At 37.8% G+C, this 21,001-nt stretch overlaps 1 protein-coding gene across 4 annotated transcripts; it reads right to left on the bottom strand.

Moving 5' to 3' along the window:
• Positions 1-2,379: 2,379 nt before the first annotated feature.
• LOC306858920 (uncharacterized protein) lies at positions 2,380-13,937 on the bottom strand. 4 transcript variants are annotated; one of them, XR_013783249.1, is made up of 4 exons: positions 13,829-13,937; positions 13,342-13,445; positions 4,241-5,292; positions 2,381-2,958 (listed from the first exon to the last, which is right to left on the bottom strand). XR_013783249.1 is itself a non-coding variant. In XM_079399725.1 (3 exons), exons 2-3 carry the CDS (start codon positions 13,424-13,426, stop codon positions 4,304-4,306), a joined length of 1,074 nt encoding a protein of 357 aa, XP_079255851.1. In that variant the 5' UTR covers positions 13,427-13,445; positions 13,804-13,929; the 3' UTR covers positions 2,380-4,303. The 4 variants fall into 4 exon arrangements, 2 of the variants coding, with proteins under 2 accessions (XP_079255851.1, XP_079255852.1); XR_013783250.1 differs by having other exon boundaries at positions 13,804-13,929; XM_079399725.1 differs by having other exon boundaries at positions 2,380-5,292; positions 13,804-13,929.
• Between the last annotated feature and the right edge of the window lie 7,064 nt (positions 13,938-21,001).

Here is a 21,001-nt window from a genome sequence, read left to right as displayed (position 1 = left end):
TTGCGCTAATACTGTCAAAACACACAAGGTTTACATACAGACTGAGTTGGTTATCTCTAAAATGAAAGTAAATAGTTAAGAGAGAAACGGATGCGTGCCTGTACTGTATATTAGATGCGTGCAGCTCTTAAAGGGACAGGACACTAAACATGCTGTCGACTGTCATTAAAGGGATAGTTCACCCTAAAATTGAATTTCTGTCATTATTTACTCAGTGGAAAACCAAACAGTTGCTGGTCTACATTGACTTTGATAGTAGGAAAGAAAAATCCTATGGAAGTCACTGAGGACCAGCAACTGTTTGGTTTTCCACCTTCTTCAAAATGGCATTTATAAATGTTCAGCAGAAGAAAGAAACTCATTCCGGTTTAAAACAACTTTTGAGTAAATGATGATATAAAAATACAACATTATGACAGAATTGACAGACAGATGACAGAATATTAATTTGTGGGGGAACTATTCATTTAACGTTAACAAAACAACAAAACACAAAGAGAAAAATCACTCACTATTCTTGACTGAAAAACTTTAATACAGTTGCTTTAGGAATCAGTCTATCTAGTGTTTTATTTTTATATTTGTTCATTCAATTTCATTGAATGCTCTGCTAAATACACCTATTGTACCTGGAAATAAAGCACTGTTTGTTTTATTTGTATATTATGTGTATTTGTAATGTGTATCTTTGTTCTTATTTTTTAATAAGAAAAATAAAATAATGACAAAGATTTTTTATCTTCACCCACTTTGGCCTAAATATCTGCCATGCATCTTTGTCTTTCTAGTTTGGCTGTAATGCTCAGACAACTTGTAAAACCAAAATAGTAAAACTAACAAAGAATCGGGATAAAAATCGTGAATCGTGATATTTCTATAAAAAATCGTGATATGATATTTTTCCCATATCGCCCACCCCTACATGCAACAATAATAAAACAGTGTATTGACATAAAAAAGGAAATTTACTTTTGGTACTTAAGTACTTTTAAAAGCAAGTACTTCTGTCTTTACAACTTTTACTTGATGTTTGATATTTGACCAGCAGTATCTGTACTTTCACTCAAGTAATGGAGTTGTGTACTTTGTCCGTATTTGCATGTATGTGTCATGAATCTAAGTGGTCAACAGGGTGGACATTTTGAGCTTCAATTAGCATATTACCTTACAACAAACTGGGACTAGCTAAATAGTTAGTCTGGTTGTTGAAGAGAATTAGGTATATTTAAACGTACATATTTTGAAAATACTGTATTCGAATCACTTCTGGCATAACTGGGACTAGCTAAATAGTTAGTCTGGTTGTTGAAAAGAATTAGGTATATTTAAACGTACATATTTTGAAAATACTGTATTCGAATCACTTCTGTCATATTTTATGCTGGCAAGGTGGACATGTTAAACTTTGGCAAAGCAAGTAAGCAAACTCATACAAAGAAAATTTGTCAATTGAAAAGTCACCAACTTACTCACCTCAGACTTTAAAATTCCTGCCACTAAAGAGACAAAAAAAAAAAATCTGTTGTCCTGATGTCACTAAAGGGGATGGTCTTTTCTTAAAGGGGCCGACTCAACAAGCATATTCCATGACAAAAATGGTATCAGTCAGTATGTACATTTAATAATGTTAAAAAGGTTCATATTTATAAATTAGCTCATAAACTTATCCATTTCATTGCGAGTGCAGTGCGCTTCCAGAGAGCCCGCCCACACACGCTTTTGATTGGCTGAGATGTTTGATTCTGTCGCTTCTGGTGTGGACACCCAAATTGCTTGTCGCTGGAATCTTGTCACGTCGCATGTAGTTAGGACACAGTGTTAGAGCAGCCCTGGTTTACGCCTCAGTGGGCTTACAGTGTCCTTTCGGAGTGAGGGCTCATTCCACCAGAGGAACGGCCTCCTCCTGGGCTTGGTCCAGCGGCGCCTCCCATCATTTACAACACGGGACAAACAACAACGGGAGAGAACGTTCAGAGGGAATGCTCTGGTTACTAATGTAACCTCGGTTCCCTGACATAAGGGAACAAGCTTTATGTTAGCTGCCAGGCTATAAGGCTGCACGCGAGTCATAGACTGTCGCTATCAATCAAAAGATTCTGACGAAATGGTGCTCAGAGTCGAGGAGGAACAATATTTGAATATGAGATGTGAACAGAACAGCATATATACATGTCCTCTCTTTGTTGAAACAAAAGAAATGTGTAGAGCGTAGAGCAGAGAAACTTAACCTGAAGTATCGGTCTCATCAGGCTAGTATCGATCTGAGACTAATACCAGCATTGGTGTAAATACTATAGATATTAGGCTCTATCTGCCCACTGCTAGAAGAAAAAGAAGAAGGGTTGCTAATGTAGACAAACTCAATCAATCTCAGTCGTGTGTGGAGTAAAATATAGTTTATTAGGCAAATAAAAGCTTCATTGAGAAATTTAAAAGCCAAAAAAGCAATTACAATACTTGATGGCATTTAGATATTAAAACTAAAATGATAAAATTACTTTTTCTTGATTCAAATACAATTAGCAGACAATAAAAGTTGTTGATAAAATATAAAAAAGTAAAAATAGCAATGTATTAATAAAAAAGGTAACATTTAATCAATAATTACATTTAATCAGCAAATACAGAAACAATCAAAGTAAAGGGAAAACTAATGAGATGTCTATTATGTCGGACTCGTAATCCAAAGGTTGCGGGTTTGAGTCTCGGGCTGGCGTGGATTGTAGGTGGGGGGAGTGAATGTCCAGCGCTCTCTCCACCCTCAATACCACAACTGAGGTGCCCTTGAGCAAGGCACCGAACCCCCAACTGCTCCCCGGGCGCCGCAGCATAAATGGCTGCCCACTGCTCCGGGTGTGTGTTCACTGTGTGTGTGCATTGGATGGGTTAAATGCAGATCACGAATTCCGAGTATGGGTCACCATACTTGGCCGTATGTCACTTCACTTCAATGAGTATCTGTAAAGTTTTAATGATATTGTGAAAACTTTAGATAATGTTTCTTTGTCTCGTCACTTGTAAACAATGTTCCCTCTAAGCTGCGCAAAGAAATAATATGCCACACACGCAAAAATGAGTTGGGAAAGCCATGTGAAAGAATTGCAGTGCTCAAACCGCTATAGAGTTGATGTTGATATGGAGTCAGTACCGATGAATGAGGTTTACAGGTTTCATAGAGAGCCGTGTTGCCAATTTAGCAACATTTCAGACTACCTTAGCAAGTATTTCTTCAAAAGCACCTTGGAACAAATGTAGCTATTTTAATGTATTTAGCAACTTTTGATAAGTGACTCAAATGATAAAAAGCCACACGTTTACCATCTAAATTACACAAAATGAGGAAACCAAAAGATAGTACACACATCAAGTGAAATAAGTTAGCTACTCTAAAAAAAAAAAAAAGTAATTGTTCAAAAACGTACGTTTTCAATAATTCAATATATTGAAAAATAGTTATTTATATTTGAATATTACAGTATCCATTTATATTATTTTACAAACATATCTAAATTAACATATAAAATATACTTGTTGCTGAAATTTGATGTAGTGACATAATTTTGTTTTGTTTTTATTTCCTGAAAATGAATCCTGAAAAAAGTATCACAGATCCCAAAAAATATTAAGCAGGACAACTGTTTCCAACATTGATTATAAATCAGCATATTAGAATGATTTCTGAAGGATCATGTGACACTGAAAATTCAGCTTTGCTTCACAGGAATAAATTATATTTTAAAGTATATTAAAATAGAAACCTTTTCATTTTATTAAATTGCAATAATATTTCACAATATTATTTTGTGAAATAATATTCAGTAGTTTTTAGTAAATAGATACAGCCTTGATGAGCATAAGAAACTTCTTAAAAAAATAAAATAAAATAAAAAAAACTTTACTGATCCTAAACTTTTGAATGGCAGTGTATTATACTGTAAAACATGTTTTCTCAGGTAACCTAAAATGTGCATCATGTAGTTACATCGAGGGTCAAATCAAATATAAATAGCACATTAAAGGTAAACGTTACACTTTTGTGTGTGTGTGCTGTATTGGTCTGGTATAAATAATGTTTTTACTCCGGTGGTCAAAATGTCCACCCAATAGAGAAAAATATTTGCTCAGCAAGAAAAAAAAATTAGAGGGAACACTGCTTGTTCTTTGATGCATTATTGTGTCACATTTGTTGAGGACGCAGCATCAGATCTGAAAGTGCTGGATCTAAAGATGATCTACTTACTGTGATGTCTTTTTGTATGTGTGTGTAGAGCAGAAGATTGATTGAAATGCTGCCCACATGCAGTCAGTGATACGGTTTCTCTCTAGTGTGGAATTTCTCATGTGTTTTCAGATGTGATGACTGAATGAAGCTCTTGTCACAGTGTGAACACTTATAAGGTTTCTCTCCAGTATGAACTCTCATGTGAAGCTCAAGATGACATTTGCGTGAGAAACTCTTCCCGCACTGATCACATGCGAACGGTTTCTCTCCAGTATGAACTCTCATGTGACGCTCAAGAATATGTATGCATGTGAAATTCTTTTCACACTCAGTGCAGGCGAATGGTTTCTCTCCAGTATGAACTCTCATGTGAAGCTCAAGATAACATTTGCGTGAGAAACTCTTTCCACACTGATCACAAGCGAACGGTTTCTCTCCAGTATGAACTCTCATGTGACGCTCAAGATGACATTTGCGTGAGAAACTCTTCCCACACTGATCACAAGCGAACGGTTTCTCTCCAGTATGAACTCTCATGTGACGCTCAAGAATATGTTTGCATGTGAAATTCTTTTCACACTCAGTGCAGGTGAACGGTTTCTCTCCAGTATGATCTCTCATGTGAAGCTCAAGATGACATTTGCGTGAGAATCTCTTTCCACACTGATCACAAGCGAACGGTTTCTCTCCAGTATGATCTCTCATGTGAACATCAAGATGACATTTGCGTGAGAAACTCTTTCCACACTGATCACAAGTGAACAGTTTCTCTCCAGTATGAACTCTCATGTGACGCTCAAGATGACATTTGCGTATGAATCTCTTTCCACATTGATCACAAGTGAATGGTTTCTCTCCAGTATGAATTCTCATGTGAACATCAAGATCACATTTGCGTGTGAAACTCTTTCCACACCAAGTGCAGGTGAAAGATTTATTTTCCCTTCTTTTCTTTAAATCTTTCTGTTTGGGTTTTTCTACACTTTTGATTTTTGATACATGATTTTTATCCTCAACTTCACTCATTTCCTCTTTAACCTCCTCTTTAACCTCATTGTCTTCAATCAACTCTGAAATAAAAAGTAAAACAGTTCATTTTCAGTAACTTGTTATAAAACACAAAAGTGAAAGAGCATAAGAAATTGAAAGGACATAAAAACAAACCCTGATATAACAGAAGTAGACAATTGCATCACAAAATTTTTATAATTTTGATGTAATTTCATAAATTACACTTCCCTGAAACTTTCCATGAATGAGGTACACTGATCTTCAAATTATTAGTTTTAAAATATTATAGGCAGAAATCTGTTTCTATAGAGAGAACTATTAAATATGTTTGATCAACTACATGAGCGAAAGTCGTTGTATCGCAGCATGCAGCAGCTCTTGAAGTGCAGAGATGCGCTGATGTTTTTACTCATATACTATATTGAATAAATGTACGCAGGAATTTCACTCGTTATAAACTTGAAAGCTGTGGGGATTAGTAAAGCTATGCGATATACACACTAGTGTTGTCAAAAGACGGTACTAAAGAAATGAAAACGTCATGGTATCAGGTTTATTTAAGTACCGGTGGTACAGAGTACCCGGTTAACCCGGTTCTTGCTGCGCTATCCGAAAGCTGTGCAGATGCGCTCTCTTCATAAAAGCACCAAGACATGGCGACATCAAAAGGAGGAAACTAGCAAACACTTTAAAGACGACACCTGGATCAAATGAAAGAGCTCAAGCAGGTACAATTTCAATGTAATATTTAGATCTTTTGTTATGAAAATTATTCCATATTTTAATTTGAATGTCGAATTGAAAAACGTCGCCATTATTAGCGGAGTTAATCGTTAGCATAAGTGTGGCTAACGCTAATATAATGAGCATTAGAATGAAGTTTCTTTATTAAATATTTATTGCGCCTATAACTTTTATTAGGGTAAAAAAAAACAGGAGGACATGATGGTATTTACTATTTTTACACACCAGAGGCTTTTTTTTAATCTAAAATATGCGTTAGAGAATATACAAATGGTTAACAGTGTTTACATCGTATCAGAACAGCAGTTCTGGGCTTTTGTTTTTAGCTAGTTAGTTGTTTTTCTTGGCTGGATAACTATTATCTAACATCAACATACAGTGAGTGAACAATATTACAAAATTAATTCATGTTTGTGGATGTTATTGAATACAAACTCGATCATTCATGTTTGTTCATTGTACATTAAATAATTTTAACAGACTGAACTTTTGATTTTATGTATTAGTAAGTTTTGAAATTAACCCTAAGAAGAATAATTGCAATATAAATAGTGTTTATTGATAGGTCATGTTATCTAACAAATGGAATCTTATTGTAAACTGTTTTTAATGCTACAGTTTCCATCTACAGGTGCTGGTCATAAAATTAGAATATCATGAAAAAGTTTATTTATTTCAGTAATACCATTCAAAAAGTGAAACTTGTATATTAGATTCATTCATTACACACAGACTGATATATTTCAAATGTTTATTTCCTTTCATTTTGATGATTATAACTGACAACTAATGAAAGTCCCAAATTCATGAATGATCGAGTTTGTCTAAGCTTCACAAAGTGCTCAGCGGCTACATTAACAAACATCCTGACGCTGCCTTTATCATCGCGGGGGACTTTAACAAAGCCAACCTCAGACAGGTCATGCCGAACTTTCACCAACATGTATCCTGTCCAACTAGAGGACCAAACACACTGGATCATTGCTATACTCAGTTCAAGGATGCCTACAAAGCCCGCTCACTACCGGCTTTTGGCAAATCGGACCATGCCACAATTTTGCCACAATACAAACAAAGGCTCGTTCAGGAACCTCCGGTGCAGAGAGTAGTGACGCGCTGGTCCTCCCACTCAGAGACTATGCTGCAGGCGGCGCTTGATGACGTCGACTGGGACATGTTCCGGGCGAGTTCTTCTGATGTCAGCGAGTTCACGGATGTAGCATTAAGCTTCGTAAACACGCTAACCGAGCAAGCTACAGAAACAATAACGATAAGGACATTCTCCAATCAGAAACCGTGGGTGGACAGAACAATCCGTGCCGCGGTTAACACACGCACTGCCGCTTACAATGAGGCTCTTCTGTCTGGGAATACGAGCGAGTACAAAGCATCGTGCTATGCTCTCCGACGCGCAGTAAGAGCCGCTAAACACAGATACAGAGAGAGAATTGAGTCTCATTTCCAGCTCAACGACTCTCGACGGATGTGGCAGGGACTGAGGACCATCTGTGACTTCGGAAACAAATCCTCCGCGGAGGTGAGAGCAGATCCGTTGCTGGCCGACGAGTTAAACATCTTCTACAGCCGCTTCGATGGCAACGGCGGCGGCGCGTCAGGAAGCAGCAGGCAGAGCAGCGATGATCCTGTAATCACCGTATCGGAGGATGAGGTTCGAAGGGCGTTAAAGAGAGTGAACGTCAGGAAAGCAGCCGGTCCTGATGAGTCCCTTGCTACCTCCGTGGTTCCCACTTCATTAAAAAAAATCCATTATTATCCCTGTGCCAAAGAACAATAAACCCTCTTGCCTGAATGACTATCGCCCAGTTGCCCTCACATCTATAGTCATGAAGGTTTTTGAGAGACTTGTAAAGAGCCACATCTGCTCATCCATCCCTGATACTTTGGACCCTCTTCAGTTTGCCTATCGCCCAAATAGATCCACGGACGATGCCATTTCTCACGTTCTCCACTCTTCCCTCACACACTTGGACAGCAACAATGGGAATTATGTAAGGCTGCTATTCATTGACTATAGCTCAGCTTTCAACACTATGGTCCCCATCAAGCTGGCATCTAAACTCACAGACCTCGGCCTAAACTCCTCACTCTGTGACTGGATTCAAGACTTCCTCACCGGCAGACCTCAAGTGGTGAAAGTTGGCCAGTTCACCTCAAACTCCATCACTCTGAACATAGGAGCCCCACAGGGCTGTGTCCTGAGTCCCCTGCTCTACTCTCTCTACACGCATGACTGCGTGTCCTCTCACAGCTCCACATCCATTGTCAAATTCGCTGATGACACTGTGGTTCTGGGCCTCATCTCCAACAACGATGAGACCGCATACTTGGATGAGGTAGAGAGACTCACATCATGGTGCCAGGACAACTGTCTCTCTCTGAATGTGGGGAAAACTAAAGAGCTGATCATGAACTTTAGGAAGAGACAGTAGCAGCCCTACTCTCCTCTCAGGATCAGTGGGACCCCTGTGGAGAGGGTGAGTAGCTTCAAGTACCTCGGTGTAAACATCTCCGAGAACCTGACTTGGACTACACACATCCAAACACAGGTTAAGAAAGCCAGGCAAAGACTGTACCATCTGCGTCAGCTGAGGAAATTCAGGGTCTCACCAGCAATCCAGAAAACTTTCTATTCAGGGACCATAGAAAGTGTATTGACTCAGTGCATCTCAGTGTGGTATGGAAACAGCTCCAATCAGGACTGCAAAGCACTACAGAGAGTTGTGCGCTTAGCTGAGCGCATCTCAGGGTCTGCTCTCCCCTCTCTGCAGGACATCTACCTCAAACGCTGCAAAAATAGAGCTGTTAAAATCTTCAAGGACTCTAATCACCCTGGTAACCATCTATTCACTTTGCTTCCATCTGGTAAGCGCTTCCGTAGCCTGATGGCAAAAACTGAGAGACTTAGGAGGAGCTTCTTCCCCCAGGCCATCAGGCTCCTAAACTCTAACTCTGTGTCATAATATCACTTGACTCCATGTAATATCACCATATCAATAAGTTATTCATAATTTTTCTCCATGTAAATATCATATATCAATAAGCTATTTATAATTTTTCTCTACCTCATATTGCTGCTATTCAAGTACCCTGTACAACTTTTTGGACATTATTTTTTGCACATTCCTCTCATTACTATTTGTCAACAACATACTGACCTGCACATTTATATTTATATTTTTTTATCTTATCTTTTATTTTATTTTATGTTTGTACTTCTTAATATTTGTATTCTTTATAATTGCACTGTCCTTGGAGCGGACCTGACCTACATTTCACTGCTGGTTATACTCTGTATAATTGTGTATGTGACAAATAAAACTCTTGACCTTGAACTTGAAATTGTGAAATTGTGTATATACTAGAATATTGTGAAAATGTTCAATTTTGAAGACACCTGGTGCCACACTCTAATCAGCTAATTAACTCAAAACACCCGCAAAAGCCTTTAAATGGTCTCTCAGTCTAGTTCTGTAGGCTACACAATCATGGGGAAGACTGCTGACTTGACAGTTGTCTAAAAGACGACCATTGACACCTTGCACAAGGAGGGCAAGACACAAAAGGTCATTGCTAAAGAGGCTGGCTGTTCACAGAGCTCTGTGTCCAAGCACATTAATAGAGGCGAAGGGAAGGACAAGATGTGGTAGAAAAAAAAGTGTACAAGCAATAGGGATAACCGCACCCTGGAGAGGATTGTGAAACAAAACCCATTCAAAAATGTGGGGGAGATTCACAAAGAGTGGACTGCAGCTGGAGTCAGTGCTTCAAGAACCACCACGCACAGACGTATGCAAGACATGGGTTTCAGCTGTCGCATTCCTTGTGTCAAGCCACTCTTGAACAAGAGACAGCGTCAGAAGCGTCTTGACTGGACTGCTGCTGAGTGGTCCAAAGTTATGTTCTCTGATGAAAGTAAATTTTGCATTTCCTTTGGAAATCAAGGTCCCAGAGTCTGGAGGAAGAGAGGAGAGGCACATAATCTACGTTGCTTGAGGTCCAGTGTAAAGTTTCCACAGTCATTGATGGTTTGGGGTGCCATGTCATCTGCTGGTGTTGGTCCATTGTGTTTTCTGAGGTCCAAGGTCAACGCAGACGTCTACAAGGAAGTTTTAGAGCACTTCATGCTTCCTGCTGCTGACCAACTTTATGGAGATGCAGATTTAATTTTCCAACAGGACTTGGCACCTGCACACACTGCCAAAGCTACCAGTACCTGGTTTAAGGACCATGGTATCCCTGTTCTTGATTGGCCAGCAAACTCTCCTGACCTTAACCCCATAGAAAACCTATGGGGTATTGTGAAGAGGAAGATGCAATACGCCAGACCCAACAATTCAGAAGAGCTGAAGGCCACTATCAGAGCAACATGGGCTCTCATAACACCTGAGCAGTGCCACAGACTGATCGACTCCATGCCACGCCGCATTGCTGCAGTAATCCAGGCCAAAGGAGCCCCAACTAAATATTGAGTGCTGTACATGCTCATACTTTTCAGTTGGCCAACATTTCTAAAAATCATTTTTTTTTGCATTGGTCTTAATTGATATTCTAATTTTCTGAGATACTGAATTTGGGACTTTCATTAGTTGTCAGTTATAATCATCAAAATGAAAGGAAATAAACATTTGAAATATGTCAGTCTGTGTGTAATGAATGAATCTAATATACAAGTTTCACTTTTTGAATGGTATTACTGAAATAAAATCAACTTTTTCATGATATTCTAATTTTATGACCAGCACCTGTATTTGATATACACTTGTCTTAAAGGGGTCCTATAATGCTCTTTTACAAAGTCTTAATTTTGTTTTGGGGTGAACTAGAACATGCTCTCATGCTTGGTGGTTCGAAAATTATTTTTCACATAATTTACATTACAATATCTTTCTCCCCAGCCTGGCACAAACGGCTCAATTAGTTCCGGGTTTGATGAAGGCCCGCCTTCCATTAAACGAAATGCGTTGTGATTGGTTAGCTGTCCCAGTGCGTTGCGATTTGGTGAACAGCTTAGACGGCGTTTCAATACTGCCAATACTTTCAATACTTACATTAAATAAATGTAATCTTATCTAAATTTATTATAAAAGCTGAGGTTTGTTATTTACTGAAATGTTATATTTTAGCTGGAGTCGATGATCTTATGTTGCATTTGGTCAGACTCGGCCCACTGCTTTACTTAAGGCACAATATGTACTATTTTTTTATTAAAACATCCAAAAACTACGGAAGTTCTAAGCGGCCATGCATTATTATTTTTTTCCTTCTCGTTTTCTCGTGATCACGACATAACAAAAGTTTTTTTCTTGTTATCACGACTTATTTTTCTCGTGAACTCGACATAACGAAAGGTTGTTCTCTAAGTTACACAACTGCACCAACAGGTGGCAGTATATAACTACCGACGGGGAGCTGTATACTGTATATCCACATACTGTACACGTTTGGGACAGAGGACCTTCTTTGTGATCGCTATAATTTGTGCAGTTCATTACTGACATATAATTAACATTATAAATGCTTGAATAAATATGATAATTTTGCTTGAAATTGTATTTGTTATCTTACGTTATTACTGCTGCACGACTCACAGGCTACAATGACATTTGTAATGTGCATCTTTATTTTTTATATTTATCGTTAATAAATGTATATTAATAAGAAATGTGATTTACGTGTGTATAATTTAGTTCAATGATGTTATACAGTGTTGTAGACTATCTTTTGTACTTTCTACATTTCTTTGTAAACCACACACACACACATCCATCCACGCGTGTAACGCACATGATATCACAACTTATCCTACATGACTAATAAAAATCACAAAATGTTATAAAATATTATTCTATCTCAAACGAATGCGGAACATGAAGTGAGTTTAATCCAAGCGGTTTACGATTTTTAGAATAGGCTAGTTCTTCTTTGATTCTTCTAAGGCGCTCCGCCTGCGCTTGCGGTGTTGAATGCTTGTTAAGAACATTTAAAAATGTTAACTACACAAATAAAATCTTTAGCGTAGCCTAACTCTGGACAAAATCAGCAGTGATTAGCCTATTTATTTTATTTATTGTAGATGTTATTTTTAAGTGAAGCATTCGCTGAAATATCCACAAGATACAGTAGCCTATAAGAGCGCACGGTTATCTGTTGATCATTTGCGCATCAAAGGAGGCATTACAAAACGCTTAACGTTGCTTAATGCTTTAGTGTTTTAAAAGAACAGACTCAGTAAACACATTAACATACGTTTTTGCTTCAAATTTCTAAATTATATAATTTAATTTAGATTAAAAACTGCTCCTGTTGCATGTTTGAAGCATCTTTGTTTGTATCATGATTGAAATGGAAAGAGCACAGAAAAAGCCTAAGTTTATATTAAGAGATTTATTTGTGTTAGTTACTTGATTTGGAGCTTGTTTTAAAATTTAAATTTAGTTTTGTTATTTACATTTTATTATTTAGCAGAGGCTTTTATCCAAAGCGATTTACAAATGAGGTAATATAATATACAATAATACTAATATATACATTTACATTTATTCATTTAGCTGACGCTCTTATCCAAAGCGACTTACAATTGATATTGTATTACTATTACTATATATGTCAGAGGTCGCACGCCTAGGGGTTAAGTGTCTTGCTCAGGGACACATTGGTCTCTCACACCAACGGCATGTGTCTTATCCGCTGCGCCATCACCACCCCATTACAAATATGTTAGTATATTATTATAATGTTATATTTTAATTTCACAAAGAAATGTGCTGCATTTTGTCCAAGCAATAATAAAAGGACACATTTAAATTATAATTAGTCTTGAATCTCATTTTGTAAAAAAATGAATCGTGAATCAGATTGAATCGTGAGTTGAGTGAATCGTTACATCCCTAATTTCATGACATGACACCCATTATATGGTACTTGCCTAAAAAGAGGGGTTTATGATGTGCGTTATTAACAGATTACACTAACATTAGGTGACTTAAGCTATAGCCGTACCCTTATCTTCCACCAACAGAGAGAGAAACCAGTTTTCAAGAGCACCCCCCCTCTACTATTTCCACAAACCGCTCCATGGTGGATGTGTTCAGGGACCCTGGCTGTTCAAATATAATGTTTAACCTGGAAATAAGATCTTCTCAAGACTGGAATACACTACACCACAGATTTTAAAACACTAGGCATCATACGCTTGCAGACTTTGTAAATAGTGAAGAGAAGCTGGGCATCACACACTAAATGACTGAGGATCATTCACTACTAGACTTTCAGTCGCTCCAATCACAACAAACTCATGCCAATCATTTTAATAAGAATCAAATGCATTGAGAATGAAAACCAACCAGTTTGTTCCTCCAGATCTTCTTGTTTGAGACTGAATACTTCTTCAATCCTGAAGTCTGCAGGCTCCTCTTTAATAAACGCCATGTTTCTGTGTTTGTTCACTCTGTCATGATCAAGATGAGAATAATTAACAAAGAACAATTAATGCAAACTAAATCTTGTGTGTGCGTCTCAATCCGAGTGAAAAACAAACAAACAGCCTCAAAACTAACACTACAATTTAAACAAAGTTTCAATTTCACTATTATTTATATTTATTTCATGATAATATATTTTTTTTTTCGTAATTAAACTTGTTGCACGTGTTTGTTGTTGTTTTGAGAAGCAGGCGTCGAGTGATTCATTTCGAGCCAAGATGGGTTCAGTTTCGTTTATTAAATCTCAGTTTCTCCAAATTCGTGTTTACTAAACTAATTCACGATATTTAGGAGAAATAAGACGCGACTTTACTGTTAACTTACTCGTCTGTGGATGCGCTTTACTCACAAAAGACGGCGCTCTTTAATATCACAGTCTTCCGATGTTAATGTATTTCATAGTTCACTGCGGCTTGTGAAGCTTTAATGAATGAAAACAAACCTTTCCTCAGAAACACAGACGCAGCCTTATGACGTCACGCCCCAGACCAAAATAAAAGTCCCGTCCACAAGAATTAAACTAATTCACACAGAAAACACGCGCATGTACAAGTAATAAGATACTGGATTAATTCAAAGAACAGACAGCAGATTCCCAAAGCTTCTAGTATTTTAACAACAGCTTCCAGTTACATGTCCAGCTTGTTCTGATTTAAGAAAGGAGCACAAAAACAGACATTAAAGAGGAGAATTCAGTTTATTTATGTGAATATTCAACTGTCTTCATTCAAACACATTTTATTTTGTGTCCTTGAATTTATATGAGAAAAACTACTAAGGGAAATGAATTGGCAGTAATAACCTAACTGAACATAACTGAACTACTAACTAACAGTTTTCAGCAGTTTGCATGCTAATTCACTTATGTGCCTTATTTTTTTGTTTATATCTTGAATTTTTTCAGTTAAATAGCGACCAAGTTTTCCTGCTCTGGCCTTCAGCCACTTTTGAAAGCAACCTAAGAAAAAAAAGATATACAGCTGATCAATCAACTGCAAATACAATCAACAGATTACATGGACAGAAGGGATCATTTATTTTGTTTGCTGTAGGAACACCTCATAAACATGAATTGTTCCTGTTTTTGTTCTATACTGATCCTATAATGACACAGTTATGGTTTCTTTTTCAGTTGTGGTGTTGTGAGATCAGTATTAGAATAGACTGACTGAGCAAATTCAGCAAGGAACACAAATTTGTGACCAGGGTCCGTTCTTCGTACGTCGCGTAATACATCTGAGATGATTTGAAAGATGTCAGATCTTCTAATCCTGATAACTGATCTCTGGCTAATTTGGTTCTTCAAACGAATTATTTTAAAATATCTGGATTAAATTGTCTCAGATTACTTTAAAAAAAAAAAAAAAACTTGGCAAAGTCTGAATTACACACATACGTGATTTCTTGAGCAGTTGTTGGATTCAAACTCTTACATTACAGTAGTATTTTCAGTCCACAATATCCTGCAGAGTTTAGTTACAACCCTAATCAAACACAGTTTATAGTGAAGCTGTAGTGACCCAGATTATAGTGAAGCTGTAGTGACCCAGTTTATAATGAAGCTGTAGTGACACAGATTATAGTGAAGCTGTAGTGACACAGTTTATAATGAAGCTGTAGTGACACAGATTATATTGTAGGTGTAGTGACAGATTATAGTGAAACTGTAGTGACCCAGTTTGTAGTGACCCAGATTATAGTGAAGCTGTAGTGACCCAGTTTATAATGAAGCTGTAGTGGCACAGATTATAGTGAAGCTGTAGTGACAGTTTATAATGAAGCTGTAGTGACCCAGTTTATAATGAAGCTGTAGTGACACAGATTATATTGTAGGTGTAGTGACAGATTATAGTAAAGCTGTAGTGACAGATTATAGTGAAACTGTAGTGACCCAGATTATAGTGAAGCTGCAGTGACCCAATTTATAATGAAGCTGTAGTGACACATATTATAGTGAAGCTGTAGTGACACAGATTATAGTGAAGCTGTAGTGACAGATTATAGTGAAACTGTAGTGACCCAGTTTATAGTGAAGCTGTAGTGACCCAGTTTATAATGAAGCTGTAGTGACACAGTTTATAATGAAGCTGTAGTGACCCAGTTTATAGTGACCCAGATTATAGTGAAGCTGTAGTGACCCAGATTATATTGTAGGTGTAGTGACCCAGATTATAGTGAAGCTGTAGTGACACAGATTATAGTGAAACTGTAGTGACCCAGTTTGTAGTGACCCAGTTTATAGTGAAGCTGTAGTGACACGGATTATAGTGAAGATGAGTTCACTCATAATAACGACAACATAGGTTTGCCAACTTCAGAAAAGGGAAATAAGGGACGCTACCTCCTGTGTTTATGATGCGCTTTTCTCACTATGACTCAATATTTGAGCTATAAACTTGGATTTATCTGATCATTGTAATGTGTTTTGACTGCTTTAATATTCACAGTTTATTAAAATCTTATTTCAGACATGAAATAGTGTTTATGAAAAATACACACTTCAGCATTAGAGTAACCCCCCCCCAGCTTCCAATAGAACATATTAATAATAAATTATTTTAAATTTGATTATTTATAATTATTAATTATTGTTAGTCATTTTGTCTTTTTTTAACAGTTCTGCAGCTGTTACCTGGTTGGGACAATTTTTTTTTTTTTTTTTGTAATTTACTTAAATTAGGGCTACATTTATTTGTCCCATTTTTAGCTAAATAATTGTTGTTTTTTACTTTTTAAAATGCCAAATTGTATATGACATTTTTGATTATTTATATTAAATTTATGATTCATATAAATGATACATTAATAAGGGTCTAACATTAATCAATCTATTATAATGACTAGAAATATAATAATGTCTACCAAGCTCTGATAATGTATGGAATATTATATTAACAGACTATCCAAATTTTAATAAAACAATATCTGTACACTGAAGCACAGATGTGTCCCAGCAGGCACACAACGTCATATGACGTTAATATTAGGTTGGATTTAGGTCGCGACGTCAGGTGACCAAAATTCAATGTCAAGCCAACGTCTAATGACAACGTTGATTTGACGTCCAAGACCGACGTCAATTGACGTTGATATTTAGTTGTTTTCAGGTTGTGTTGGGAAGTAACCAAAATCCAACGTCGAGCCAACGTCTAAAGCCAACGTCATATTGACGTCAAATACTGATATACAGTCGTCGGGTATGGCAACCAAAACCCAACGTCGCCTAGACGTCATAATGGTAACGTCCACACAACGTCAGATTCTAACATCATTTGACGTTGTTTTTAGGTTGTGGCATTAACTAACCAAAATCCAACGTCGAGCCAACGTCTAAAGCCAACGTCATATTGACGTCAAATACTGATATACAGTGGTCAGGTATGGCAACCAAAACCCAACGTCGGCTAGACGTCATAATGGTAACGTCCACACAACGTCAGATTCTAACATCATTTGACGTTGTTTTTAGGTTGTGGCATTAACTAACCAAAATCCAACGTCGAGCCAACGTCTAAAGCCAACGTCATATTGACGTCAAATACTGATATACAGTGGTCAGGTATGGCAACCAAAACCCAACGTCGCCTAGACGTCATAATGATAACGTCCACACAACGTCAGATTCTAACATCATTTGACGTTGTTTTTAGGTTGTGGCATTAACTAACCAAAATCCAACGTCGAGCCAACGTCTAAAGCCAACGTCATATTGACGTCAAATACTGATATACAGTGGTCAGGTATGGCAACCAAAACCCAACGTCGGCTAGACGTCATAATGGTAACGTCCACACAACGCCAGATTCTAACATCATTTGACGTTGTTTTTAGGTTGTGGCATTAACTAACCAAAATCCAACGTCGAGCCAACGTCTAAAGCCAACGTCATATTGACGTCAAATACTGATATACAGTGGTCAGGTATGGCAACCAAAACCCAACGTCGGCTAGACGTCATAATGGTAACGTCCACACAACGTCAGATTCTAACATCATTTGACGTTGTTTTTAGGTTGTGGCATTAACTAACCAAAATCCAACGTCGAGCCAACGTCTAAAGCCAACGTCATGTTGACGTCAAATACTGATATACAGTCGTCGGTTATGGCAACCAAAACCCAACGTCGCCTAGACGTCACAATGGTAACGTCCACACAACGTCAGATTCTAACATCATTTGACGTTGTTTTTAGGTTGTGGCATTAACTAACCAAAATCCAACGTCGAGCCAACGTCTAAAGCCAACGTCATATTGACGTCAAATACTGATATACAGTGGTCAGGTATGGCAACCAAAACCCAACGTCGGCTAGACGTCATAATGGTAACGTCCACACAACGTCAGATTCTAACATCATTTGACGTTGTTTTTAGGTTGTGGCATTAACTAACCAAAATCCAACGTCGAGCCAACGTCTTAAGCCAACGTCATATTGACGTCAAATACTGATATACAGTCGTCAGGTATGGCAACCAAAACCCAACGTCGGCTAGACGTCATAATGGTAACGTCCACACAACGTCAGATTCTAACATCATTTGACGTTGTTTTTAGGTTGTGGCATTAACTAACCAAAATCCAACGTCGAGCCAACGTCTAAAGCCAACGTCATATTGACGTCAAATACTGATATACAGTGGTCAGGTATGGCAACCAAAACCCAACGTCGGCTAGACGTCATAATGGTAACGTCCACACAACGTCAGATTCTAACATCATCTGACGTTGTTTTTAGGTTGTGGCATTAACTAACCAAAATCCAACGTCGAGCCAACGTCTAAAGCCAACGTCATATTGACGTCAAATACTGATATACAGTGGTCAGGTATGGCAACCAAAACCCAACGTCGGCTAGACGTCATAATGGTAACGTCCACACAACGTCAGATTCTAACATCATTTGACGTTGTTTTTAGGTTGTGGCATTAACTAACCAAAATCCAACGTCGAGCCAACGTCTAAAGCCAACGTCATATTGACGTCAAATACTGATATACATTCGTTGGGTATGGCATCCAAAACTCAACGTCGCCTAGACGTCATAATGGTAACGTCCAGACAACGTCAGATTATAAAATCATTTGACGTTGATCTTCAGTTGTTTTTAGGTTGTGGCATTAACTAACCAAAATCCAACGTCGAGCCAACGTCTTAAGCCAACGTCATATTGACGTCAAATACTGATACACAGTCGTCAGGTATGGCATCCAAAACTCAACGTCGCCTAGACGTCATAATGGTAACGTCCACACAACGTCAGATTCTAACATCATTTGATGTTGATCTTCAGTTGTTTTTAGGTTGTGGCATTAACTAACCAAAATCCAACGTCGAGCCAACGTCTCAAGCCAACGTCATATTGACGTCAAATACTGATATACAGTCATCAGGTATGGCAACCAAAACCCAACGTCACCTAGACGTCATAATGGTAACGTCCACACAACGTCAGATTCTAACATCATTTGACGTTGTTTTTAGGTTGTGGCATTAACTAACCAAAATCCAACGTCGAGCCAACTTCTTAAGCCAACGTCATATTGACGTCAAATACTGATATAGAGTCGTCAGGTATGGCAACCAAAACCCAACGTCGCCTAGACGTCATAATGGTAACGTCCACACAACGTCAAATTATAACATAATTTGACGTTGATCGATAGTTAGTATTAGGTTGTGGCAAAAAATAACCAAAATCCAACGTCAAGCCAACATCTTAAGCCAGGTTCATATTGACGTCAAATACTCATATACAGTCGTCAGGTATGGCAACCAAAACCCAACGTCACCTAGACGTCATAATGGTAACGTCCACACAACGTCAGATTCTAACATCATTTGACGTTGTTTTTAGGTTGTGGCATTAACTAACCAAAATCCAACGTCGAGCCAACTTCTTAAGCCAACGTCATATTGACGTCAAATACTGATATAGAGTCGTCAGGTATGGCAACCAAAACCCAACGTCTCCTAGACATCATATTGGTAATGCTCACTCAGTGTCAAACTCTAACATCATTAGATGTTGACTTCACAATCACGTCATACAGCCATCGAAAAATATTGGTATGTTATCTGATCAGAGTATACATTTGTTATTTGTGTGAGAGAAACCCTATATCTACTGAGAAATTTGAAATGAGAAAAAAACAAGAGCATAGAGAAAAGGGTCTGAGAGGACTGGAATGCATACATTCCATGCAATTTGTAGAAAACATACATTTAAATATGGAAAATGTAGAATCCTCAATTTGTCAAATGTGCATGTCTGCGTTATGGAAACATCTTGCTGTGAGGTGACTGCATAACCACGGAGTCATTTGCCGTTGCAAGCAATACAGTGATGACATGAATAAGAGTACATTCATTATCATAGGCCTCAATTATTGTTGAATTAGTCGCACATCAACATTTCGTTTACATTTTCCCATACCACGAATGCTGTAACAGCATTGCCACTGCAGTCAACAGTGTAATCTGTAGACAAATGTTGCAATTATGACAGTGTTTTTAGTAAGTGTTACTGTGGACAAAGGAATAAACCTAAACCAACAGGTGGTGTAACACTTACAGCAAAGGGTCAGATATAGAAAATGCCACAGTTGTAGGCACAGCTGCATTTAGGCATAAGAGTGGTTATACAGTTGAGGCAAGGGATTTGTTAAAGTTCAAAAGGGTCATCATTGGTCATGTGAATGAAACTGTAATTTACAAGTATAGCCAGACGTGTACACACCTTCTCTGTACTCCTAAACCTAACCCTATTTTAACTATAAATTCATATGGAAATTATAGGTGAATAGTGAATGGCACAGATGTGCCTGCCCCTGGTTGTGAGCATAAGTGAAAACACAATTTTACCAATTACTTACATGTAACAGCCTAAAAAAAAAAAAAATCTATACATATTTGCTATCTTTTGTTTAAAACATTTTTTTCTACAGTTACAAAGTTGTTTGACGTCTCTCTATGTTGCTTTGTTCGTGATTGGTTAATCTGAATGTCATCCAGGAATCTGACCAATGACAGCAGGGCACGCCTCCTCCCGCTCAGATTTGAAAGTTCACCTCAGACGTTACTGCAGCTCTGTTTATCTGCAGTCCTGCTCCGTTCAGTGCTCTAGGAATGGCTTTCACATGATTGTCTCATATCTGACAGATGAGTTATTATTTTGACCGATTTTGAGTTATGCGGTGTCGATTGAGAACACAGACACAATGGCTATGGACACATAATGGAAACACAGAAGGTAAGTACCTCTTATAATTGTTTTTTTGTTACTGTTAAAGTGATATGATAATCGCGATGACATAATCTGTTTCTGTGTTTTGTTATTATGTTTTAATACTGTCCAGATAAGGCTGTGTGACGATGTCTTGGGCATGATTAAAAGTGACTCGTTGTTGTTGTTTTTATATCGCGAAATGTAAATATATCCGCGTAGCGTTAGTACTACAAGTTCTGGAGGTTTATGTAATAGATACATATACATGAATGACAGAATAAATAGCGGGAGCTGGA

The sequence above is a fragment of the Barbus barbus genome (genome assembly GCF_936440315.1).
Source record: "Barbus barbus genome assembly, chromosome: 39".
NCBI classification, from domain to species: domain Eukaryota; kingdom Metazoa; phylum Chordata; class Actinopteri; order Cypriniformes; family Cyprinidae; genus Barbus; species Barbus barbus.
Note: the sequence above shows the minus strand (reverse complement) of the source record. Positions and strands in the feature narration are given on the sequence as shown.

What these genes read in the sequence shown, in the direction of transcription:
- LOC306858920 (XM_079399726.1), bottom strand. Translation starts at nt 13,426, where the DNA reads ATGGCGTTTATTAAAGAGGAGCCTGCAGACTTCAGGATTGAAGAAGTA. An exon ending in AGATCTGGAGGAACAAACTG is followed by an intron (nt 5,293 to 13,341) that starts GTTGGTTTTCAT and finishes TTTTTATTTCAG; the next exon opens with AGTTGATTGAAGACAATGAG.